General features: G+C 43.8%; 1 protein-coding gene across 1 annotated transcript; it reads right to left on the reverse strand.

The window, feature by feature from the left end:
• Window positions 1-450: 450 nt before the first annotated feature.
• Window positions 451-25,394, reverse strand: Edem2 (ER degradation enhancing alpha-mannosidase like protein 2). Its single transcript, XM_048349070.1, has 11 exons — window positions 25,150-25,394; window positions 24,823-24,933; window positions 22,457-22,496; window positions 17,959-18,064; window positions 14,163-14,288; window positions 11,441-11,652; window positions 9,300-9,441; window positions 6,842-6,966; window positions 6,188-6,332; window positions 4,099-4,220; window positions 451-1,028 (listed from the first exon to the last, which is right to left on the reverse strand). Exons 1-11 carry the CDS (start codon window positions 25,254-25,256, stop codon window positions 528-530), a joined length of 1,737 nt encoding a protein of 578 aa, XP_048205027.1. The 5' UTR covers window positions 25,257-25,394; the 3' UTR covers window positions 451-527.
• Between the last annotated feature and the right edge of the window lie 684 nt (window positions 25,395-26,078).

Raw genomic sequence — 26,078 nt, forward strand, 5'->3', positions numbered from 1 at the left:
TAGTCATGAGCCTTTTCATTTTGCTCCTATCTGTGTACATGTGTTGTGTGTTTGTGTGCCAGTACTGGAGCTTGAACTCAGGGCTTCAAACTCTCTTAGCTTTTTGGCTCAAGGCTGGCACTCAAGGACTTGAGTTACACCTTTACTTCCTGCTTTTTTCCCCAACTGTTGTAAGGGAACTCAGTCACCAGAAACAGAGAAGGCACCATTTAAGAGGCCGAATTGTGAGTCTTTATTGGAGAGCTGGTAGACTGCTGGTGGACTCTTGCCTCAAAGACCACCAGCCCAGCTGGTTAGCAATAAGAGTCTCATGGAGTTTCCTACCCGGGCTGGCTTCAAAGTGTGATCCTCACATCTCAGCCTCTTGAGTAACCAGGATTACAGGTGTGAGCTACCGGCAGTCAGCACCATTCAACTTTGAATTGAATCTCATGAAAATAGTCCAATATATGAAACGTGATAGCCAAAAGCATTTATTTTTATAGTTTAGTCTCAAAAAATAAAAGTTAAAAAAAATCATCCAGTGGTTATGAAGAATCTAGGAACACCTGTCCAAGCAATGCCAGTTTAGAGGTAAAGGGCTGGCTGGGGCAGCTGAGAAGTGGGACTTTCTCCTCGGAAGGCTGCTTCTCATTTTCCTCTCCATGAGTTTCAGGTGAGGAGAGTGTGCCCGACCCTGCTGGGGGTTCCCAGGACCCTGAACGTTTGGTCTTTTTCTGAAATCTGGACCTTCTCCGATTGAGAGAGTAGAATTCCCTCATCAAGTCTTCCACTTCCCACTGCTCCTCCTTCAGCCTGCGGCAACAGTGCAAGGCGGCGGGGTCGATGGGGTGAGCTTCTGTGTTGAAGATGTAACCCCCGGCCCCCAGGATGCATTCCCCATATGGGGTCATCACTGCGTCGAAGGTGGAACCGTTGTTGTGGATGAAGTTGGTTGGATCAAACAGCAGGTAGAGGTATTTCACAGTCTCAGCCAGGAAGAAGGACTCCATGCGGTTGTCCAGCTTATGGTCTCGGAGGTCTTTGATCTGCCACGTGGGAGAAGGAAGCGAGTTACAGTCCAACACCTTTTGGTAGTAAGAGTCAGGAGACACTCGCTTTATGAGCTGCTTTGCTACTACTAGGCAGCCTAGGCCCTTGGGAGAAACCACTTCTCAGGGCCTCACTCTTTTCCAAGACACCACCATCTCTTACCTGGATTTTCACAAGTGGGCTAGCAACGTCCATCCCTACCCTAGAGTATACTTAGGTCATGAGTCTTACCAGTCACTCTTCTCTTCATAACAATCTGCTGACACTCCACTTCATAGGCTAAAACCTTAAGTCCTTACCACAGCTACCAGGTCTTTCATGATCTGCCTTTTCTTCCAGCACCAGCCACATGGCCTTGCCATTCCTGAGCTACTCAGTTCACTCCCACCTCAAGATCTTTGCCTGCTATTCTTTCAGCCAGGAGCACTCTTCATGCAGGAATACTCTCTCATCTCCTGTAGGTCTCCGTTCAAATTCTGCCTCCCCTAGAATGGTCCTCGCTGACCTTCCTACATCACGGGGCAATCCCCACACTCTTGTATCATGCCTTTTTGTGACTATGATCATAGAGCTAATTGTCGCCTTTAACAATGAAATGATATTCCATCATCAAAATGTATCACCACTTGCTGAGCTAATCCTCCCTTGTTGGGCCTCAGGGTAGTCACCAAGTTTTTGCTTATGAACCAAAAAATTTAGATCATTTCAACAGAGTTGACAGGTATAGAGTAAGATAACTTGCTATAAACATTTATCTTTCGGTTTTCTGAATCAACAATACATCTAAACAAAACTGTCTCAATGACATCCACCTTACACAAAAAATGAGCATCAAGTTGGGTTGCTGGTGGCTCACATTGATAGTTCTAGTTGCTTAGGTAGCTGAGACCTGGAGGATGATGGTTTGAAGCTAGCTTTGGCAGAAAAATCCTGGAGAGGGCTAGGAATATGGCCTAGTGGTAGAGTGCTTGCCTCCTATACATGAAGCCCTAGGTTGGATTCCTCAGCACCACATATATAGAAAAAGCCAGAAGTGGCACTGTGGCTCAAGTGGTAGAGTGCTAGCCTTGAGCAAAAAGAAGCCAGGGACAGAGCTCAGGCCCTGAGGTCAAGCCCCAGGACTGGCAAAACACAAAACAAAAAAAAAAAAACAAAAATCCTGGAGACTCAATCTCTAATTAACCAGCAAAACACCAGACTGGAGGCATGGCTCAAGTGGTAAAGCTCTAGCAGTGACCAAGAAAGCCAAATGAAAGCACAAGGCCCTGAGTTCAACCCCTAGTACAAGCATGCGTGCATGCACAAACATGCACACACACACACACACACACAATTGTGTCTTGAGTTAGGAGCCAGTAACTCATGCCTATAATCTTAGCTACTTGGGAGGCTAAGATTGGGATTATTGTGATTCAAGTCTAGCTTAGACCTTATTCAACCCATAGCTCAGCACAGCAAGATGTGCCTATCATCTTAGCTAAGTTAGATCAGGAGGATTGTAGTTTCAAGACAATCTGGACAGAAAAGCCCATGGATTCCATGTCAATGGAAGAAGCTAGGTATGGTGCTTCATATCTATCATCTCAACTATGGTGGGAGGAGAAAAACAGGAGGAGGATCACAGTCCAGCTACATGCCTGGACAGAAAGTGAGACCCTACTTTAAAAAGCAATCAGTACCAAAAAAGTCTGGAGGCATGGTTTAGCAGTCTAGCACCTGTCTAGCAAGTGCAAGGCTCTGAGTTCCAATTCCATAGCACCAAAAGAAAAAAAAACACTTAAATATGGACTAGATGCACCAAGAGTTTTCTTTGCCTTGTTTGATAAAGATAGGATCATTTTTCCATCAAGTACTTGGAGGACCTCCAAATGGCTTCATTTTCATGGAGTCTAGCATTCCTAAAATGGTCCCAATGGTCACAGCACTTTGGTCTTTTCCAGGATATAACATATTAAAAGCCAAAACACAGCCCTGTTTTATTCCCTCCCTATACATACAGGGCTTTTCTTTCAAAACATGGATCTGAATTTTACTTATAAAATATAATCATATTATGAAATTTTTCAAAAGAATTTTTTTTAATCTAACATAAACCCTGTTGGATTATTTTCTGCCAGACTTTTTCTTATATATCTGTCTGTATGTATCTATAGTAGTTGTTTATTTATATCTTGTCTGCTTGGGTTCTGTAAAATGGGAGCAGCTCCCATCCACTATCCACAAGGGGCACAGTGATGGCGTCTCATTCATTCCAAGCTGACCCTAATCTTAACTCTTTCCCATGGCCTACATGAGGTCCTATGGTCCCTCTGCGACTTTCTCTCCCTCAACTTGACTCCAGCCACATCTGTTTTCTTTTTGTCTCTCAGATACATTTTCATTTTGTGTGTGTGTGTGTGTGTGTGTGTGTGTGATTTTGGGGGGAGGGTGGTTGTTATTTGGAGATAGAATCTTACTGTTTAGCCTAGCTAGTCTTGAATTCACAGTCCTCCTGCCTCAGCCACTCAAGTGCTGGGATTATAGGTATATACCACCGCATCAACTCATTTTCATTGTTTTTCTGAGAAAACATAAATTCTCTAACCATAGGGCTTGGTCTTTCTGCATCACTATTACCTTTGGACCTCTCACATTCTTGGTGCTAAAAAGGCATTAAAGAAAATACCCGAGACAAATGGGATTTTATTAAGGATCCCTACCTAGGTTTGAATATGGGGCTGTGCAACTCTGGATATCCCTTTTCAAACTCCACTTTATAAACCTTCTCACAAAACTGTCTACAAAACCCACTTTGCAAAACAGCCCATTTCGACATATCAGGATCTGTGAGACAAGGGAAAAGACAAGAGAACCAGGGAAAGCCCCTTGAAAATTAACCCTATCTCCACCTCCACTAGATATGTGTCCTTCAGCCAGGCTCTCAGCTTCCCTGTTCACCGGTTTACACTCATCTCTGAGGCCTCCTCTAATACTAATGTTCTAGTGCTCCACAGCCCCACCCTTGAAGAGCTTCTCCAGAAGCAAAGCGAGAGACTTCCCCCACTTTTGGGTCCCTAAAGCACTTACTGTGGCAAATCCGCATTCCACCTTGCTGATTTTCTCAATGGATTCCACAGCATCTCTTCCAAGTTCTAACAGGGTGGGATCCCCCGTGGCACGATAGAGGTACATGGCACTCTCAATGAGCTCTGCAAAGGCCAAGCAGACCCTCCTCACCCAGTGGTCAGCAGGCAGTGCCTGGGGCCCTCTCATGACCTGAGGGACTCCTTTCCTCTATACCTGGTCCACAGGATCCCAACAAGGAGGAACGTGGGGCGATCCCACCCAGTGCTGTTCTCAGAGCCTATATGCCCAAGGGCTGATATCAGCACACAGGAGACCGCTTAAGGCTAACCATGAACTCCTACTCCTGGGGGCAGAGAGGCAGCCAGGCTCTAGGACAGAGAAGAGGGCTGAGGCTGCACTGTTTCCCAATGTCTGTTCTATCTTCCTCCCGAGTAACAGTATCCCGTTGCTTAGACTGACAACTATTCCCAGTAGCTCCCTAGGGAGTACCATCTACTCAGACTATGAGAAAGAAATTCCTGTCTTTATTAAGCATCTATTTTTTTTCTGTCATTCACAGCCTAATTTAATCTTGAAGATAGGAGCCTGTCATTTTAAGGCCCTCTCAGAGATGAGATGGACAAAAAGGTTGAGATACTTAAGCACCCAGTTTCACTGGGTCACTATGCACAGAAAATGTGTCTAGCTCCAGCTGCACCACAAGTACAGTATGACACTTAGACATCAGCTTCGTCTTAAGACAGATATTAGCTAACAGGTATAGGTCCAGATGAGAATATTCTGGGAAAATACAGATAGGAAAACACATCTATTACTTTTAAATATCTAAGAAGTGTTGGGGGAAAAAATAAAAAGATGTTACTGTCCACTGAGCATGGCCTCAGAGGGCAAAAGCTATAGCTCAATATGCTTTCCTACTTTAGAGTCCATTTTTTCTCAGAGGAAAGAACTGCTCTCCCTTCCCTTTGCCAGAATCTCCCCCTATCTTTTCCTTTCCTGTGTTCTCCTGGATTTAAATTAGCACCTCTTTCTTCTGATCTACTACTGCAAACTCTAGCGCTTATTTCATTCATTCATTCTTCTGCAGTGGTGAGTACTTTTTGAAGGATAAGCACATTCTTCCACCGAGCTACAGCCACAGCCTCTAAGATAAGTGCTAGTCCAATTGCTCATTTTCTACAACACAATCTGTGACACCTTATTGGAAGATGCACACACATAGACAGAAAAGACAGTGTTCTTATGGAGGATATCCTTCTGTTCTAGACGTGGCCAGTCTTGCTTCTGCTTCTTCACACATAGGCACAGTATGCTAACTGGTGCTTCACTTTCCAGCACATCATCCAGTCAACTCCAGAGGAGACATCCAAGATTTAGATTGAGATTTAGGAGACAGAATGGGCAAAAGAAGTAGAAAGCTAGACCCATGGCTCAAAGGCAATCCATGTGGTAAATGGACAAGACAAAAGTAACATAACCTACATGAGGTAGGGTTGAGCCTCTGTTCCCTTTCCATCCTATGGTTTTTAAATTTCCTACAGTGAATTAGAGGACCTCACAGCTGGCAAGAAACATAGGACAATGTCGCGTATGTGATCTTGACTTGATTCTGAACTGCAAAGGGAAAACAGAATGAAACAAGACAGAGCTTAAGGTCTATCCTAGTGTTCTAGTATTCTGTACCTAATGTTCTACTATTCTGTACACAGAAACAGAATGTACCTGCCTGCACTGCTGAACAAACAGTTCATCCTGGTGGCAGAGTTCCAAAAGAAGCAACCTGGTTTTTTTTGTTGTTGTTGTTTTTCTTTCTCACTCACTTCTGAGTTTGAAAGAACAGAGAACTTAAGTTAGCAGATCTGGGTTCCAGTCCCAATTCCTACACTGTAACAGCCTTGTACAAGCCATTTCAACTCACTAGGTCTCAGTTTCCAAACCTGAAAGTATGCAAGTATATAATCCTTAGTAGAAAAACCACATAGACCCACTGGAGAAGATGGAAAAAAAATAGCCTTGAGAGCCTCTGTGCAGAATTAGGGTGTGAAGGAACAAAGCCCGTGAGCTGGCCACAATCAGAGACACTACGCACCTGGCCGAAGTGGGTAGCCCTCTCGCTTCTCCACTGTGTATCCCTGAGGAATGTTGTAGAATTCTGGAAGCCCTCCAAACTGTTTCCATACAGTGTAATAGTTGAGGAAGGTCCTCATGGCATTGTCAATGTCCCCAATGAGGCTCTGTAGGAGAGGAGCAACGGTTAGAGAGCAGATGCAAGGCTTAAAAATCCACAGATAAGACCTCATAATTGAACTCAGAAAAAGGCAAGCAGTCTTTGGAGAGAGAAAGAAAAGTTCTCAATCAAACCCTGAGATTGACTCACTGAGTGGTCCTGAACCAGAGTTAATATCAAAATGAACTTGCTTTGCCATTCCATAGAAACATGAAGCCAAGCAACAGTGTCTCAAACCTATAAGCCTAGCTACTAAAGGATCTGGGGATTGAAGTTCGAAGCCAGCCTGGGCAGCAAAGTCCGTAAGACACTTATCTTTACTAAACTACCAAAAAAGCCAGAAGTGGAGCTGTGGCTCAAGTGGTAGAGTTCAGCCTTGAGCAAAAAAGCTCAGGGACAGCACCCCAGCCCTGAGTTCAAGCCCCAGGGCCAGCACACACACACACAAAGCAAAAAAACTCATTAAAAAAACACCACCTCTATTAAAAAATGACCACCCTCTTTGATTGTTCTTACCTGAAGACCAGGCCAATAGGCTTCCAAGGACTGGAAGACAGGCATGGATACAGTCCCCTTGTACATCTGCACCCAGAGGTACCAGTCATCGAAGCGGGTGTAATTCCGAATGGCTTTGTTATACTCTGTATCATGGGAAATGGGATATAAATATACAACTGATTAAGGAGATAAATGCCGGCCTTTTTTTTTATTTTTTTATTTATTTATTTTTTTGGCCAGTCCTGGGCCTTGGACTCAGGGCCTGAGCATTGTCCCTGGCTTCTTCCCGCTCAAGGCTAGCACTCTGCCACTTGAGCCACAGCGCCGCTTCTGGCCGTTTTCTGTATATGTGGTGCTGGGGAATCGAACCTAGGGCCTCGTGTATCCGAGGCAGGCACTCTTGCCACTAGGCTATATCCCCAGCCCATAAATGCCGGCCTTGACCACAGAAGTGTGGAGTTTACACTTTTGAAATAGTGTATTTTGAAATACTAGCCTCAAAGCAGACAAGGATAAAATGAGGCAAGCACACTAGCAGGTGTGGAGGTCCTGGAGTCAGACTTCTACACTAAATTCCAGCCTTGGTGAGAGCATCTTCCCCCCTTCCCCCTCCCTGCCTCAGTTTTACTATTTGTTAAATTGGAAAAGTAATGTTACACATCTCATGGGATTATTCAGTCATTTATTCACTTAAATAAGCAAGCACCTTACTGAGTGCTGAGTGGTCAACGAGACAAAAGTCTAGTCCAGAAGGAACTAACACTCCCATGAGGATATGAACTCATACCTCTTTCCTAGATTCCTAAATTCATTAGCACTGGGACTTTATTCACTACATAATCCCCAAACTAGGACAGTGCATAATAAATATACAAGTTTAAAATTTGTTTTTGTCAGTTGTGGGGCTTGAACTCAGGACCTGGGTTCTGTCCCTGAGTTTTTTTTTCATTCAAGGTTAGTGTTCTACCATTTAGGGGCACAGCATCACTTCAGGTTTTCTGGTGGTTAATTGGAGGTAACAGTCTCATAAACTTTCCTTCCTGGGCTGGCTTTGAACCATGATCCATCCTCAGATCTCAGCCTCCTGAGTAGCTAAGATAGAGGCATGAACCACTGGCATCTGGCTCAAAATAAATAATTGAATGACCAAAGTACCAAATATACATTCAGATAAATAAGACAATATCAAAGAGTGTTAGTTCTTGGAATAATTTGGGTTCAGAGCATAGAATAGTACTTGGTACATCAGTGGTACCAAATAAATATTTGCTGAATAAACGAATAGTAGCTATAATTATGACTAGGTACCCAACAATTCCTCAAGATAATTATTATGCATCTAGGGTTCTGTAAGATACACATGTTTATTCAATAGGCATTTATCTATTAACTACCTCATTGTGTAGAGCACTGGTACAGCCATAACTGTTGACAGCTGACTGCAGGAGACATGCTGAAGGCCCTAAATTATGAGGAAGGATCTGCTTCCCAGACATAATGACATTTACGTTGGACTTTGAAGGATGAATAGAATTTGGACACATGAGGACAAAAAAAGGACTTGGGGCAAACAAGGACAAAAGGGACTCCAGGCAAAGGAAACATCCATCATGTGCCACGGCCAAATGAGGATGAAATGCATGTGGTGCAACTGGCTTTGATAAAAAGACATAAAGAGCTGGGTGCTGGTGGCTTACACCTGTAATCCTAACTACTCAGGAGACTGAGAGCTGAGGATCACAATTTTTTTTCTAATCTTTTTATTTTTTTAAAATTTTTATCACACTGATGTACAGAGTAGTTTCATACATTAGGCATTGGATACATTTCTTGTACTGTTTGTTACCTCGTCCCTCATTCCCCCCTCCCCCATCCCTGAGGATCACAATTTGAAGCCAGCCAAGACAGAAAAGTCCATGCAACTCTTATCTCCAATAAATGACTCAGAAAAGGCTGGAATTGCACCACGGCTCCAAGTGGTAGAGCACTAGCCTTGCACCCAGGCTCTGAGTTCAAGTCCCAGGACCAGCACAAAAACAAAAACAAAAAATAAAAATAAAAAGGCATGAAGAACCAGGTGCTGCTGACTCGTGTGTGTAATCCTAACTATTCTGAAGGCTGACGATTGTGGTTTGAAGCCAACCAGGACAGGAAAGTTCATGAGACTCATCTCCAGTTAACCACCAAAAAGCTGGAAGTGAACCTGTTGCTCAAGTTGTAGTGTGCTGGCTCTGAACAAAAAAAGCTCAGAGATAGTGCCCAGATGGAGTTTAAATCCCAGGACTAGTAAAAAAAGAAGTAGTAAAAAAAGAAGGCATGAGGAAGTGCAGTAGATATCAAGTGGACAGTCTACTCTGAAGGTAGGCTCAGATATCTGAAATAGATTCTGGAGGTACTTGGCAGAAACAGCAAGTTTAGAACCCATAGTTGGACAGGAAAAATTATGGAAAAGCCCTTTACCCTGCCCTTTTTTTACCCAGGAACATGGCCATGAGCTTCTTATCCTGAAGTAGGATGGCTCCTTTCACCAGGTACTCAAAATACGAGTCAACACCAGCACCAATGCCTGCATCCTGGGCTACCCATTTGCCAGTGAGCACATCAATGTGGTTGCCAACCTAGAAAAGAGAGAGAGAGAGAGAGATTCTCTGAGGAGGGCACAAGGCCAAGGAAGCGTCTGTATCCCCTCCTGCCTCACCCATGTGTGACTGACCAGCAAGATGCAAGGCAGGCAAGCACCTCAGTGCTTCCTGGACCCATACAGGAAGAGCAGTAAGACTGGACGGCGACCAGCCTTCCTGCACATCTGTACAGCGGAGATGTATCTCATGCACATCCATGAGGACTTAATTAGACACACTGGGCAAAAACGAAGTGATTTGGACTGTTTATGCACTGCTTAGAGTGAGTGTGAGATACAAGAAGAGAAGTTGCTATTCCCATAATCTGTCTCAGACTTCGGGGACTTTGGCTTGCGATTCCATGTCTGAAGATTAATGATACACTTCACACGGTTCCATACCTTAGCTCAAGAAGGATACCCAGGATGCTGATAAAATTGTTGTTTCCAAGGAAAGGAACCAGATAGCTGGGGACAGGGATCAGAGGGGACTTTACCAATAACTGTTTTTGGTAGTACTAGGGTTTGAACTCAGGGCTTTATGCTTGCTAAACTGGCAGTCTACCACTGAGCCACACCTCCAGCTCTATTTTTCACTGGTTAGTTTTAGGATAGAGTCTTACTTCTCCCTGAGACACAATCTACCTATTTTATAGAGCTACCCTCTCCATGAGGGGAGACTGAAAGGAGCTGATTTGTAAGATGAGTCCCTAGAGATACCAGTCTCTAGAGGAGGAAGGGGAAAGTGAAGCAGGGGAAGGGAAGGAAGCATGTTAAGAGGTGAGTGATCAGTCTGTCCTGGGGAGCTGTGGGATTCAGTGAAGAGGACACACCTCAAGTGATCTCACTAAGGCATGGAGCAGCAGGACAGAATGTTTATCTACAAACTCCATCAGTATCAGTCACTGGTTGAGAATCGCTCATGGGTAGCAATATGTTCCAGGACTTCCAGCCAAAGGCAAACAACACAAGGCTCCAGGCACCATAGAAGGCCCACAGGGACATGGATGATGGCAATGGAGACAGGCCTGGAGGGCATGGCTGGAGAAAAACCTGCCTGTGCTGGGCTAAGTAGGAGAGATGGGAGAGATCTGCAGTGGCACCTTCTTAAGGTGGCACTTCTTAAGTGGTATCTCCTCACATTAACTCTACTTTTTAAGCTGACTCAGCACTAAATTCCACATAAAATGGTAGAGTGCCAGCCTATTCCTGAATTATTTTCAGTCTTTGGAAGTCATAACGACTCAGCAAAGGAGGTATTAGTACATTAATGTCATTGCTGGAGTAACTGAGGACCAGAGAGGTTATGCTACTTGCCTGAGTCACAGTTTCAAGGTGGCAAAGCTTCAATCTAGTTCTTACTACATCCAGTGTTAGATCCTGAATATTTTCGGCTTCATTACTGTTAATTTCACTGCACTGTCCCTTCGAAGAGCCAACACTAACCTTGGGGATGACCAATTCTAAAATCGGCTAACTTGCCATTATTAACAGGAATTGGAGTTGAAAAGGAAGCTCTGGGGTCAAATAAGCTTGGGGAATGTTAAACCAAGTTAAATAAATCTCTTTATCAGTAGATTTTATATTCTGTCCAAGTTAAAAAAAAATCCCTTTAATTGACCAGAAACCCATCTTTCACAGGATTCAACATCTCAATACTGGTGTTCTAAGACACACAACTTTATGCGTATACTAAAAATAAAAGGCAAGATGGGCTGGTTATCTAGTTACTAAGTGAGTTAGGGGTACGAAGCACCAACATCCTTCTAGAAACCCAGCAGGCTCCAGAGCTCAGAATAAGACTGCCTTGCTCCCTGACAGAGGAGGGACTTTCTGTTTCTCTTTTTGCAAAACAGGAATAGGGGTCAGTCTACTTTTTGGCATTCTGAGCCCACACACTAGGCCACTTGTATAACTTGGTCCTTGGACTTCTGAGCCTCACAAGCAGGAGCCAGAATGGCAGACTTGACATACAAAAGGGGCAGCAGCTGACCTACCAGCCCGATATCTGACCGGCTCTCCCAGAGGCGCATCAAGGCCACTCTGGCCACATCTTCAAACACGGGGTCACCAGTGAGACTGCTCAAGGTGGCAAATTCCACAATGAAGGTCCCGATCCCTGCCGTACAGGTGACAGGGGTCTCTCCTGGGTTCACGCCATGAAGCAGGTTCACCGTTCCATAGGGCATACCAGTGGGGGTCTGAAAGGCTAAACAATCAGGCTATTGTTACGACTCCACAGAGGAGCAGAGAGGTCAAAGTGGTTTAGACACAGGGATAAAGCTTTAAGATCTTCGCCAGGACTTTCCTCTTTCCTTCTGAGTAAACTGCCTGAGACTGAGCCAGAGAACAGTAACTGTCACTCTGAAGGACCCTTAGCGGACACCTAACCCAGATAGTGGCAAACACTGCTATCATATTTCTGGCTCCTGCAAGAAGGAAGAGAGAGACAAACTCCAGGTTGCCACCATTCACATGATCTCTTTTTAAATTTTTTTTTTAATGCTAAGTCTTCTAAGACCAGGCAGATAACCAAGTGTGAAGTAAGCAGGGCTTAAGCTATGAGGATAGTGAGGTTTAAGGCACATGGACAAGAGCAAGAGCAAGACAAGTGTGCCCCATGGAAGCCACTTACAGACCTTTAAAAAACCACTCTGACCAAATGAATTTGGCAGATCCTAAGCAATCCCAGAGGAGCCAGTTTGAGAATACTTTTAAAAATAAAGCATGGAAGGGCAGTTATTTTTAAAATTTAAAAAAAAAAAACAGGATGTAAATTCCTAAGCCATTGATATAGTACAACTCTAATTTACAGGTAAGGAAAATCATGCCTGTCAAGAAGTGATTCAGCCAAGGGTCATACAAGACCATCACACAGAGCCGAGTTGGAAATGCCTGCCCTGAGCCCCACCCTGTGCCCTCACTCCAGCCCAATGCTCTGCCTCTACCACTCTGTCCTTTTGAATTCAAGGCAAGAACTCAACAACCAGCCCAAGGAAAAATTTCCTCTCCAGGCCAAAAGGTCAAGCAACTGCAGAGCAACCTGTGCGTCACCAAATTTTGAACAAAACTGTCAAAATTTCCAAGAACTGCAGGGTCCAGCAACTTTGTTACAGACAAGAAATTCGCCACTTGGCAGGCATGAGGGACAATCAAGGAGAATGCAAGTCACAATCAGGAAGGGCTTAAAGAAATATTTTAGAAAAAGCAGGAAGCATTAAGAAAAGGAATAGCAAGGTGCTAGTGGCTCAAGCCTGTAATGCTAATTACTCAGGAGACTGACATCTGAAAAACATGGTTCCAAGCGAGCCCAGGCAGGAAAAGTCTGAGATTCTTATCTCTAGTTAACTACCAAAATGCTGGAAATAGAGCTGTGGCTCAAAGTGGTAGAGTGGTGCTAGCCTTGGGGGGGAAGCTCGGAGACAAGGCCCAGGTTCTGAGTTCAAACCTCAGTACTGACACTGACACACACACACACACACACACACACACATACACACACACACACGGAAAACAAAAAGGAATAAAAGTTCTTGACTTGTAAGGGAGATGCAAAGGTGCTTGCTTTATACACACTATGTAGTTCTGAACATATATATACATATATTTGTATATGTGTATTTATAAATGTATAAATAATATGTATAGCTATACATTCCTCAATGTAAAACAAATTAGGTGACAAAAAAAGATGCAAAAATTGAAGCAGAAACAAAGCAGTTTCCTCTAGGGATGAATCACACAAGACATGATGTTTTCTAGGAGACATGAGGCCAAGAGACATGGGCCATGAATGAGGCCTGAACCCAACTCACCCAATGGCCTCCACTGTCCCCAGAAATGAGAGGCAAATACTGCACACAAGAGTAAATAAGTGAGGTGGCCAAGGGGCCAGTGGAAAGCACACTGTGACGTGTTTAGGTGTGAGCGTCTCAGACCTCTACCACACCCTGAAGGGAACACAGTGTCTAGCTGACACTTCAGAGCCCAGCGGTGACTGCCTCTGGACCAAAACACCAAGGCTTGGCCTGCTGCCCTGGACACAGCTTAGCCATAAAACAGATTCCTCTCTTTTCACAAGTGCCTGTGAAAAGCACTTTCTCCTTCTGACCTCACATTAGACTTCCAAAAACCCATCATGGGAAGGAGGCAGGAATTATGGTAGAGGAGGAGGAAAATTAACCATGGAAGGAAGAATGGCTTACTCAAGATAAAGGCTGGCAGAGAAGAGTCTAGAACCCACAGTTCCTAATGCTCAGACTAAGGCTCTTTCCTGGGATCATTATTCCAGCAGCATGTGGGTTTGGTAGGATGCAAAGCACTCATTCAAACTAAAGAACCATGTGCCTGCCAGAAATGGACCTCAGTCCAAGCCTGTCAAGAGTAATGAAGTTAGCTCGCCCAGCCTGGCCCATACCAATACAAGGCCTTTAAAATGTTCTGGACTCCCTGATTTCCATGGCAGCTGGATGGAATATACAGTAGGAGATAGGAATACAGAGTATTTGTGTAAAATATGCCAAGAAAGGTCTAGAGGTGTGGCTTAGTGGTAGAATAACTGACTAAGAAGTATAAAGCCCTGAATTAAAACCCAGGAGAAAAAAAAAGCCAAGAAATAATAGAAATAATTCAGCATCATTACTCTCATCTTCAGCAAGAGAAACAAGAGGTACTGGATTTCATATTTCCCCCATCTGTGTCTGTGTGTGTTTTTATTACCTGGGAGGAGTTTTCGGGCTGCCTCCTCAGCCATCCTCAGGAGAGGTCCAGAGCAGGGCCATCCAGCCTCTACTTCTACCCCAGCCTTCTTTGATAGAAGATGAGCAGACAGGAGTCCTCCTACCACTGCAAATAACATAAAGCACACGTGTCATTATTCCAAGTACCAGTCTTTCCCTTGTGCAAAATAAACAGCACTCTCCTGGGATGGCTCAGGGACTACAGCCACCCAGAGAGAGGTATCCTTTGGCCCCACATATTTAATACAGTGTTAAGTTCACAAAATTGGTTCTCTTAGTGGGTCATAAAAACAATGGTTGTCTTTTGAGCTCTCTATTGTGGCCCAAGTGCTAGGTACTGCTAGCTCCTCTTCAGAGAAAGATACTAAGGTTCAGAAAGGCAAGATGACATGTCTTAATCACCCATCTTGTGGGTAGCAAGAGTAGGTCTGTTTGATTATAAGGCTCCTGTTCTCTATACTCTGCCACTCTAGTTCCCAATGATGTATCATAACTAGTAGGGTGGAATGCGGGGGTTGGGGGGGATGATAAAATGCAATGATTATCTGGTAACAAACAGTAAGTAGGTTCTTAGTACTCTATTATTTTGGTTGGTAATGCAACATTTAGGACTTATAAAAGGACAGTGGCTAACTAGATACTAGAAATGGCTCGCTAACTAAAAATAACCAATGACCTTCAGTTTCCCTCCTCCTGGCAGAGGAACAGAGACAAACGCAGAACCTGGCCAACATGGGGCGTGGATAAAAGGTCCCTGCATCAGGTTGAGACCTGAAAGAATTCTATATTCTCTGTAAGGATGAATTAAAAATAGACTCTGAGCATTTCCCCTAGGGTACATAAGGAAAATTACATGCCTCAAATCTTGGTGCCCAAGAAAAAGGCAAACAAACAAAACAAATCTTCCCTAAGAATTAATAACTACAACCTGGAACTTACATTTTATAGTTTAAACTCATACTAACTGGACAGTCTAAAAAAATCTCAAACCTTTAGCATACAGTGGGTTTTGATATCTCAAGTCTGAATCAGAAATCAATAAAAACGTGTATCTGGGAAAATCTACATCAATCCATGCAACCCAGTTCCCAAAAAAGAACCACACAAATAAAGTCTAGGAAAAGAACTGCCTCTGGACCGAATAAAGCTACTGACTAAAACTTTAAAAATTTACTCATGAAGGAGCAGGGAATGTGGCCTACTGGTAGAGTGCTTGTCTAGCATGCATGAAGCCCTGGGTTCGATTCCTCAGCACCACATATACAGAAAAAGCTGGAATTTGCGCCGTGGCTCAAGTGGTAGAGTGTTAGCCTTGAGCAAAAGCACCTCAGGGACAGTATACAGGCCCTGAGTTCAAGCCCCAGGACTATGGGGGGGGGGGGATATATATGTATACATATATAAAAAATATATACATATATATATCAATTGAAATTAAAAGTTGCATGATTAGGCCTGTAACTTAACTTATAATCCTAGCTACTCAGAAGGCTGAGATTTGAGGATGACCATTCAAAGCCAGCCAGGAAAAAAGTCCATGAGATTTTAATCTCCAAAATAACCAGGGGGCAAAAAAAAGCCAGAAGTGGTGGTGTGGCTCAAGTGGTAATGGTTTAGCTGTAAGCAAAAAAACTAAGCAATAGCACAAAGTCCTGAGTTCAAGCCCCAGTAACACCCCCTCCCCACACACATACAGGGTTCCATTAATAGCAGTTAAGATATTATTGAAGAGAGAATTAGTGGAATTGAAGACAGAGTCAAAACAATTATCTCAAATATAACATAAAAAGAGAAAATGGCCGGGTACTGGTGGCTCATATCTGTTGTGATCCTAGCTTACCCAGGAGGCTGAGATCTAAGGACTGTGCTTCATAGTCAGCCTGGGCAAGAAAGTCTATGTGACTTTTATATCCTATTAACCATCCTCTAAAAAGCCAGAAGTGGAGTTGTGGCTCAAGGGGTAGAGTGCTAGCCTTGAGCAAAAAAGCTCAGGGACAGCACCCAGACCTTGCCCCAGGATTGGTATTTTGAAAAAAGGACAAAATGCTCACTAGGATATAGAAAGGGACTTGGAGAATACAGTGAGAAGATGTGACATACATCTAGTTGGAGCTCTTAGTTGGAATGTTCTCAAACCAAGAATCTAACAGTGGTTCTCAGAACCATCCCAAGCAAGATAACAAAAAGAAATCTTCCTTTAGAATTTTCTTCAGTTTTTTTTTTCATGTGAACGAAAGAATATATCAGTATGATTATATTTTTCTTCGTGGTACCAGGGTTTGAATTCAGCCCTTTTTGCTTTAGTTTATTTTTCAGCTAAGTTCCTGTGCTTTTGCCCCAGATGGCAAGTAACGTAAGTATCATATAACTGAAATATAAGTTTCATTGCAGAGATTACACCAAATAAGAGGAAAAAGCACAATCCCATCATGTAGAGGTGACAGTTGTCAACCAATGAGTCTTCTAGATTGCTCAAAGTAAGGGCTATGGTAGCCTTACAAGAATCACTGATAGGCTGCTAAAACTTGGTGTAGTGGTAAATGTCTGTATCCCAGCACTCAGTAAGCTGGGCCAAGAAAATTCTGTTTGTTTTGTTTTTGTTGCCAGTCCTGGGCCTTGGACTCAGGGCCTGAACACTGTCCCTGGCTTCTTTTTGCTCAAAGACAGCACTCTACCTCTTGAGCCACAGCGCCACTTGCAGCTTTTTTCTACCTATGTGGTGCTGAGGAATCAAACCTAGGGCTTCATGTATATGAGGCGAGCACTTTACCACTAGGCCATATTCCCAGCCCTGGGCCAAGAAAATTCTAAGTTCCAAAACATCATGAGCTACTTAGCAAGATATTATCCCCTCCCCGACCCGGAAAAAAAGGCTGACAAAGTTATTGATCCTAGGACTCAACCCAGCGATTCCAACTCCTAAGTTTAGAGTAGATTCTCAACTTTTAAAAAAGATCCCCATGTGGTTTTGATGGGTAGCTACATTTGGAAACTAATGCCTGAATGTGGACTGCCTAGTACAGTCATCATTAACCAAATATGGCAATTTAAATTTAAATTCATTAATGCTAAATGAAAAATTCAGTTCTCTAACTGCAATGGAGAAATTTCAAACCCTCAGAACCCCCTCCCCACCATGGTTAGTAGCCACTAATCAGGTAATACCAACATAAAACATTTCTATCATCCCAGAAAGTTCTATTGGACAATCAGTTCCAAGAAAGCAGGGCTGTCCACAGCACCAAATAGATGCTATTTATGTGAATAAATGTGACATCTTTCGTTTTAGACCTTTTCTGTTCTCTGTTCATTTTCATTTCTGAAACTGATGAGAGATCCTGATACTCGCGCGCCCCCCCCCCTCCCCCGTCACAGGTGCTCTGACAGGCACTAGTGTTGGTGAATTCCAGGCAGGGTGGGTCTTGAAGATCCTATTTGATCACTTTCTTTTGTGTGTGTGTGCGCGCGCGCATGCGCGTGCGCTAGGGCTTGAACCTAGGGCCTTGTGTTCTTGATTGGCTGTTTTGCTCAAGGCTGGCACTCTCCCACTTGAGCCACCTCTCCCTTTCCAGCAATTTGCTAGTTAACTGGACTTAAGAGTCTCACAGGCTTCAATGTGCAGGCTGCAGGCTGGCTTTGAAATAGGATCCTCAGATCTCAGCCTGCAGAGCAGCCAGGATTACAGGTATACCACATAACGCAACTCTTGTTTTGTTTTTGTTTTACAGACAATTCCACACTGTCTTCCTTCTAAAAGACCTAGAAAGGAGCCTTACCTCGAATGTTGGTCTCAAATACAGAGGCATTCACATCAATATCAAAGTCCACATTGTCCTGGAGCACTTCCACCACTCTTTGGAATTCAGAGATATTCCCCAAAATCTGGAAAGAGAAAGAGACCTGACCAAGAGGCTCTCCCAGATGTGGAGGCACAGAAGAGGCCGGACCTAGAAGTGGGTGGCGATGCTAGTAGCCCTCACTCATTCAATTAGTACTTCTAGTTTCTGTTCTAACAACAACAACAAAAAGCCTACTTAACCAGAGATCATCCAGAAACCCAGTATTAGGCACGGGTTAAGTAAATTCCTAGGCCCCAATTCAAGAGTTACTATGAAGCCATTTCAATGGATCCAATATAGCTGGTTGCTGGTGGCTCACACAGGTAATACTAGCTACTTAGTAGGCTGCGATCTGAGGATCACAGCTGGAAGCCATCCCAGACAGAAAAAGTCCCTAAGACTCTTATCTCCAATAAACCACCCAGAAAAAGCCAGAAGTGGCACCAGGGCTCAGGTGGTAGAGCGCTAGCCTTGAGCACGAAGAGGTTCAAGGATTGTGCCTAGGCTCTGAGTTCAAGCCCCAGGACCAGGGGGGAAAAATAATGGATCCAATATAAGGAATGAAGACTCCAAAAAGAAATTTTAGTTGGGCATTAGCAGTGGGTATCAGTGTTTTAACCCTGTCCTGAGTGTCAAAGCTTGTGGAGAACCTCACAGGTTGGTTCCCAAGTTTCCATGGTGCCTATGGCCTCTACTACAGAGGTCAAAAGTCCAGATGCTCACCTTCTCAGAGTCCTTTGCTGACTGTCCCCCAGTCACTTCTGACCCTTGTAAAGGTTATTGAGGACACCTCTGGGAGAGCTTTGGTTTACCCATAAATAAGAAATCAACACAGCTGACATTACTTTTACTCTGTCTGTGCCTTTTTGCTTTGGAAGCTGATCCTATTTCTAGAGCTGTGGCAGCTATGTTCTACCATGAGGTACTAATCAAGACAATGAAAGCCAATACACCATTGGCAATAGGCTCAAACGCTACAGCCTATGTCTCTGTTCAGTAGTATTAACTCATGACTTTTTTACTTGAGAAAATAATCCTCTTCTGTTTAAACCATCTGCCAGATTAAATATTGATACCTTTTCTTCTGCATAAGCATGCCAATCTTCCACAGTCCTTTCTTTGGTTTAGGAGAGAGTGACTCCATGTCTCCAACTGTAATATGGCACCTAACTTGATCCAACCATAGTACCAAGTGATTTGATTCAGGAGTATGCGTGTGACCTAGTTCCTGGAGTTAATGGGGGTAAGGGTGGTTCTTTCCAGTGTAGTTTCCTAAGAGTGGAATATAAGTAGAGTGCCTGTTGGCTACCCTGCCAGCCTATGAAGAGCCTGAGAACAGAGCAGCAAAGAAGGCAGAGATAAGAGATGGAGAAAGAGATTAGTAATGAAATCTTTGTAGGTCTGGTTTCATCTGGGTCTGAGGCCAGCCTTTATCTGGGTATTTTAGTTACCTGATTCAGTAAATTTCCTTCTTGCCTAAATCAACATGAATTGAGTCTCCATTATTTACAATAAAAAATGTCCCAACTGGCTGGGAATGGTGGCTTAGTGGTAGAGTGCTTGTCTAGCATGCATGAAGCCCTGCATTTGATTCCTCAGTACCACATAAACAGAAAAAGCTGGAAGTGGTGCTATGGCTTAAGTGGTAGAGTGCTAGTCTTGAGCACAGAGAGGCTAAGGGACAGAGCCTAGGCCCTGAGTTCAAGTGCCAGAACCAGAAAAAAAAAAAAGTTCTGACTATCCCAGCAAACAAAGTCCTCTATGATTTACACAACTTACCTTTCTGATCCTGTCCCTCACAGTTCCTCTTCACCTAACCTCTCTTCATCTACTTCAGTAAAACTATACCCACAATTCTTCAACTTCCGGACTTCAGACCTGCTACTTCCTTCACTAGAAAACACTTCCTCTATGTTTTCCCTTTTCCAAATCCAACTTGTCTTTGCCTAAATGTCACTTTCTCTAAGAAACTTTTGATTCCTCTTTTAACTTCTTCTTCCTTTAAGTAAAAAATCCCAATTGCACAACTCCCAGGGCATTTATTTTTTCTTTTCTTTTCTTTTTTTTTGGCAGTCCTGGGGCTTGGACTCAGGGCCTGAGCACTGTCCCTGGCTTCTTTTTGCTCAAGGCTAGCACTCTGCCACTTGAGCCACAGCGCCCCTTCTGGCCATTTTCTGTATATGTGGTGCTGGGGAATTGAACCCAGGGCCTCATGTATAGGAGGCAAGCACTCTTGCCACTAGGCCATATCCCCAGCCCCGGCATTTATTTCTTTCCAAGTTAAGAAAACCTTTGCGTGGACAGAAGCTTCACTACTGGCTACATTTCCCCAGAGTGTCAGGCATAGCTCATGAAGCAATGACTGAAAATGCTTGTAGAATGATGACACCAATCTTTCTTCACATTGCAGTCAATGATCTCAAGACAGAAATCTTATCATTTCCTGCCTTCTATGTAAGGAATTCCAGTGGCTTCCCTTGCTCTAGAAATAAGCCTCAAAATCCTTAGCACAGTAAAGAGCATTACGTCATCTGGCTGCTCTCTGCCCTCCAACTTCATTTCCTGCATCCTTCTTCACTCCCTAGCCAATTGGGCCTTCCTTCAATTCTCTGCATTTGCCAGGATCTCTTCTGCCCCAAGGCCTTTGCATTGGCTGTTCTCTCTGCCTAGAACACTCTTCCCCTCCCACTTTCCCAATCCATACCTTGCTTCTGCAGATCCCAAGTAAAATTGATCAGACTCTTCTTTTACATCCATTCACAGAACTGTGTTCCTCTCCCACAGAGCACTCGTCTTATTTTGTACTTCTACATTCTTTAAGGTTACTTTTTTTTTTCTTTTGCCAGTCCTGGGGCTTGATCTCCAGGCCTGGGCACTGTCCCTGAGCTTCTTTTGTTCAAGGCTAGCACTCTACCACTTGGGCCATAGCGCCACTTCCAGCTTTTTCTGTTTATGTAGTACTGAGGAATCGAACCCAGGACTTCATGCATGCTAAGCAAGCACTCTACCACTAAGCCACATTCCCAGCCATAAAGTTAATTTAAAAAAAAATTGTTTCTTGACTTTCCTTGCTAACACCACAAACTCAGACAAGAAACCATGCCTATTCAAACTCATCACTGTAACTTTTTTTTTTCAAATTTTTATTATCAAACTGATGTACAGAGAGGTTACAGTTTCATACGTTAGGCATTGGATACATTTCTTGTTCAAACTCATCACTGTAACTCTTAAGAGTTTAGAATTATGCTTGGTACACAACTGGCCCTCAACTATTTGATGAACAGGTAAACACACAAAAATTAACATTGAACAAAGAAATTAAAACCTATATTATATTTATGCATTATTAAAAATCTCATAAATGCTATCAATACATAAAAGGAGGAGTAGCCATGGTATGTTGGTATGTTATTGCAATGCTAGCATTCAGGAGACTGAGATTGGAGAATGAAAAGTGTAAGGCCAGATCCAGGTACCAGTGCCTCACTCCTATAATTCTATCTACTCGGGAGGCTGAAGATCAAAGTTTGAAGCCAGAAGGGTCAGGAAAGTCTGTGAGATTCCTACCTTCAATTAGCCAGCAGAAGCCAGACGTGGAGCTGTGGCTCAAATCATAGAGCACCAGCTTTGAGCAAAAAAGCTAATCAGGAGCCCAAGGCCCACTATGGGTACCAAAAAAAAAAAAAAAAGAAAAAGAAAAAAAAAAAGAGTACAAAGCCAGTATGGACTGCATATGAAATCACGTCTCAAGGTGGAGAAGTAGAGAGGAGGATAGACAGAAATAATAAAATTGTGGAAAAGTTGTTAAATCCTTTCCTGTGGCCTTTTTAAGAAAAGTAGTCAAGGTCATAAACAATTAAGTTCAAATCCTACCTCTGATTTTTAGTATATTGCCCAAATCATTTTACCTTCTTTAAACATTCAACTTCTCAGTTGGAGGAAGGCTTTGAAGTACTTAACCTCCTAAGGCTGAGAAAATTGAATATATGGAAACTGTTTAGCACAAGGCCTATACATGACAAAGTAACTAGTTTCTGCTTCTTTTTTTCTAGTCTTAGCTTCTTTTACTCAAGGCTAGCACTCTACTACTTAAGCCACAGAGCCACTTCCAGCTTTTTCTGTTTATATGGTACTGAGGAATCAAACTCAGGGCTTCATGCATGCTAGGCAAGCACTCTACCACTAAGCTACATTCCCAGCCCTTTGCTATAACTTTACTATCCTGCACATGGCTACCAGAATGTAAGCTTCAGAGCAGGCACTGGTGGTGTATGCATGTAGTCTTAGCTCTTCAGGAGGCTGAGACCTAGAGGACTGAGGTTTGAAGCTAGGCCTAAAAGGAGAATTCACTCTTTACTTATAATCAGACTACCAAAAGAGGAAAGCTACTAGTTATGCAATGGAGAGGGAAAAGAATAGATGAGATACTTACCAGCAAGGTATCCAGAGCATCAATTAGAGTCAGAGAAAAGCTGTAAAAGGAAGAAATCACAGCAGATGTATGACTGTTTAACCAGATTTCCCTTCCCCCAAAAAACTAAGTGAGGTGCAATGATTGGTCTCATTTGCCCACCCTGCTTACTGTGACAACAAAGAAACCACAAGGAAAATCACTGGGATCATCCGACTACCTTAACACATGGAAGGGTGTGCCAATATAAACTGTACTAAATATATTACCTGTACTGACATTCTTCTTTGCCATGGGGAGGCAGTATAAGATTATAGCTACAAACATAGGCTTTTCAGAAATTCTTCATCCAGGAATTTAGTTGTTTGAGATTGCTCATGAAAGCATTATTTAGAACAGCAAAAGGTTAGAAAGACTCTAATGTCTACCAGTTGCAGTGATAGCTATGAAGTTATCAAAAAAGATGGAACATGATTGGATGACTTCCATCTCATGTTATTAAATGGAAAACAAAGTACAGAATAGGCAGTATAGTATGCTTTCATCTGCTTTTCAAAAAAGGACATGCCAACAGAAAGCAGATTAGCAGTTGTTAGGACTGGTGATGACATACAGATTCACTATAAAGGAACAGTTAAAAAAAAATTTTTTTTTTTTTTTGGCCAGTCCTGGGGCTTGGACTCAGGGCCCGAACACTGTCCCTGGCTTCTTCTTGCTCAAGGCTAGCGCTCTGCCACTTGAGCCACAGCGCCACTTCTGGCCATTTTCTGTATATGTGGTGCTGGGGAATTGAACCCAGGGCCTCATGTATAGGAGGCAAGCACTCTTGCCACTAGGCCATATCCCCAGCCCCACAGTTAAAAATTTTTGAGGCAAGAAGGATTCTATGTGTTGACTGTAATGGTTATTATACACTCAAAAGAGTATTTTTTTTTTTTGGCCAGTCCTGGACCTTGAACTCAGGGCCTGAGCACTGTCCCTGGCTTCCTTTTGCACAAGGCTAGCACTCTGCCACTTGAGCCACAGCACCACTTCTGGCCGTTTTCTGTATATGTGGTGCTAGGGAATTGAACCCAGGGCCTCATGTATACGAGGCAAGCTCTCTTGCCACTAGGCCATATCCCCAGCCCCTCAAAAGAGTATTTTACTACATGGAAATTAGTTTGAAAAAGTTAATCTTCAAAAGATAATATAGTAGTTGGGCACAGTGGTACACATTTGCAATCCCAGCACTTGGAAGGTTGAGGCAGGGAGATCAAGAGTTGAAGGCCAGCCTAGGCTACATAATAAGACCTCTATCTCAAACAACAAACAAGCAACAAATAAAAAAAATACACATACTCACATCTACATAATAGTTACACAATGAGAACATTCCAGAAAGGTGGAAGTGAAGATGGGGCTCAAGCTATTGCTTGCCTTGAGCAAAAAAAACAATTGAGAACACCAGATCCTGAGTTCAAGCATCAATACTAGGACACACACACACACACACACACACACACATATGACACATATACATATATATGACAGGTAATAATCATTCTGAGGTATGAGATCTTTATATCATATTGTGTATGATTTTGTACTTGTTTGAATTTACCTTTTCCCAGCTAAAAAAGTGAAACCAGCACAAGTTGAGTTTACTTTCCTAGTTCTTAGCTTTGAAGGGAAAAGCCATCATTTGTAAATATGTGTAAAACAGGAATAGTTGCACCTGACTCCCGGAAGTGTTGGCTGAATTTAGAGATAGCAAAGTGAAGCGCTTAACACAGTATTCAATGCAATGAGTCTTAGCAAGAAGCAAAACATTCTGTCAGGTCTAGATTTGCATAGAAATAAGACAAACCTGTAGATACAGGAAAATAATAGTATCTGAAAAGTGCTACAAAGAAAACAGGTGACTTGTAAGAGTAATCAGAAGGGAAGGTGCTTGGCAGAGCTGATACTAAACAGGTAACATGGAGCTAAGGAATGAAATAAGACAATAAGATGAACACAATGGGGGAGAAATGTGTTTCTGTTATAGAGAACACCAACTACAAAGCTCTTAAGTTCTGGAGTAAGACCCACTCCCAGACCTGTTTCTTTACCTAGAAAATGAAGGGCTCTTGGAGCCCTTTCACATACTCTGACTTTAGTTGTATCCAAGTCCCCACAGCTGGTGCCTGTTACAGCTGACGCTAGGCCCGAGCGCTAGCCTGCCAAGAGAAACCAGGACATCTTGGCACTGCCAGAAGAAAGGGTACATTCTGAGGGTACTAGGATTGAGGGGAGGGGCAGGCCTGGGAACTTTCTGGAACCATTGAGGAGACCATGAAGCCACAAGCCCAGGAGGGGACTGCCAGACCCCAGCCCGTGCCCCCTTAGCCCTCCGCTCGCTCTACCTGCCCCAGGTGTCATGCCCGTCACAGGTGAGCGGCCTCAGCTCGTCGTAGGGAAAGGCATTTTCCAGGTAGCTGTCGTAGGCGTGGTAGAACATGGCCTTGACTCGCTCCCTGGTGCGAGGGGTGAGAAACAAGGCAAGGAGGTGAGGGCGGAACAGAAAACCAGGTGAGAGAAACGACCAGAAGTAGGGCAGGAAGTGGGAATCGCCAGCTGATTTCTGCCCAGCACGTCAGGGTCGGGGTCTTGGGGTACTGGGACCGGGAAGGGACCCGGTCCGCGCCCCCCATTCCCCAACTGTGGAAGGGCGGGAGCCTGGTCCCCTTCACCTGTAGTGGGCAGGGTCGGGCGCGGTGCCATCGGGGCCAGGAGCACCACGGGGCAGGGGCAGCAGCGCGCACAGGAGGCCCAGCGGGATGAGGAGACGGAAAGGCATAGAGCTCGCGTCGGGTCACGGCCGCCACAGCAGGGGCAGCCACCGCCACCCGCTCATTCTGGGAGCCGCTGCCGGTTCTTCCGGGGAAGCGTGCCACGACGCCTGCGCAATGTGAAACCCGCCACTCACTTCCGGACTACACACTCCAGAATGCAATGCGGGGGGGGCGGGACCCGGGCCCAGCGCTTCTTGGGGATGAACCGTTTCCCGAGTCGAGATCCACGTGTCTTGAGTTCAGTGGTTGCTGTTGCTGCTGTTATCCATGAGTGGTTTAAATAATTCCAGTTAGCATTTGTCGGGCACTTTTTGTGTACAGAAGTTGTATGAAGCGCTGTAAAGGCATTTGTCTCTTATTAAACATGAGGACAAGAGCTAGCAGAATCCATGGTTGAGTGGATTTATGTATGTAAAGATGGGTAAGAAATGTTCAGCTTTGACCATTTGAGGCAACTAAAGCCAGGACTTCCATGTTCACATTTCGTGTGATTGGTTTCAAAGTTCTTGAATGATGGGGGGGAGGGCGGAATTTCTATGCTCTGGAAAGCCATTAGGTACTCACTCTTCCATCCTGGTTTCATCTCTCACTCTGCAATATTGGGTGCCAGAAAATTGCGGTCTACCAGTGAAGAGTCGAATTTGAATATTCACCTGTAAAGAGACCCCGAATAAGGAACCTACCTTCTCTGAGCCTCAATTTTCTGATTTGAAATGCAGAGCCACAAAGAATTAGATGAGATAATGGAAGCAAAAATAGCCTTAGTGCAATCACTTGTGCATATTAAGTCTGTAATAAACGTTAGTTATCTACCTGCCTTCCCTACT

The sequence above is a fragment of the Perognathus longimembris genome, chromosome 6 (genome assembly GCF_023159225.1).
Source record: "Perognathus longimembris pacificus isolate PPM17 chromosome 6, ASM2315922v1, whole genome shotgun sequence".
Lineage (NCBI taxonomy): Eukaryota > Metazoa > Chordata > Mammalia > Rodentia > Heteromyidae > Perognathus > Perognathus longimembris.

Excerpts from the sequence above, each read along its gene's own strand:
- Edem2 (XM_048349070.1), bottom strand. The coding sequence starts at position 25,256 with ATGCCTTTCCGTCTCCTCATCCCGCTGGGCCTCCTGTGCGCGCTGCTG. Across the intron at positions 24,934-25,149 it reads CCCGACCCTGCCCACTACAG|GGAGCGAGTCAAGGCCATGT; the intron begins GTGAAGGGGACC and ends CCCTCGCACCAG. Across the intron at positions 6,333-6,841 it reads CCTATTGGCCTGGTCTTCAG|AGCCTCATTGGGGACATTGA; the intron begins GTAAGAACAATC and ends CCTCTCCTACAG.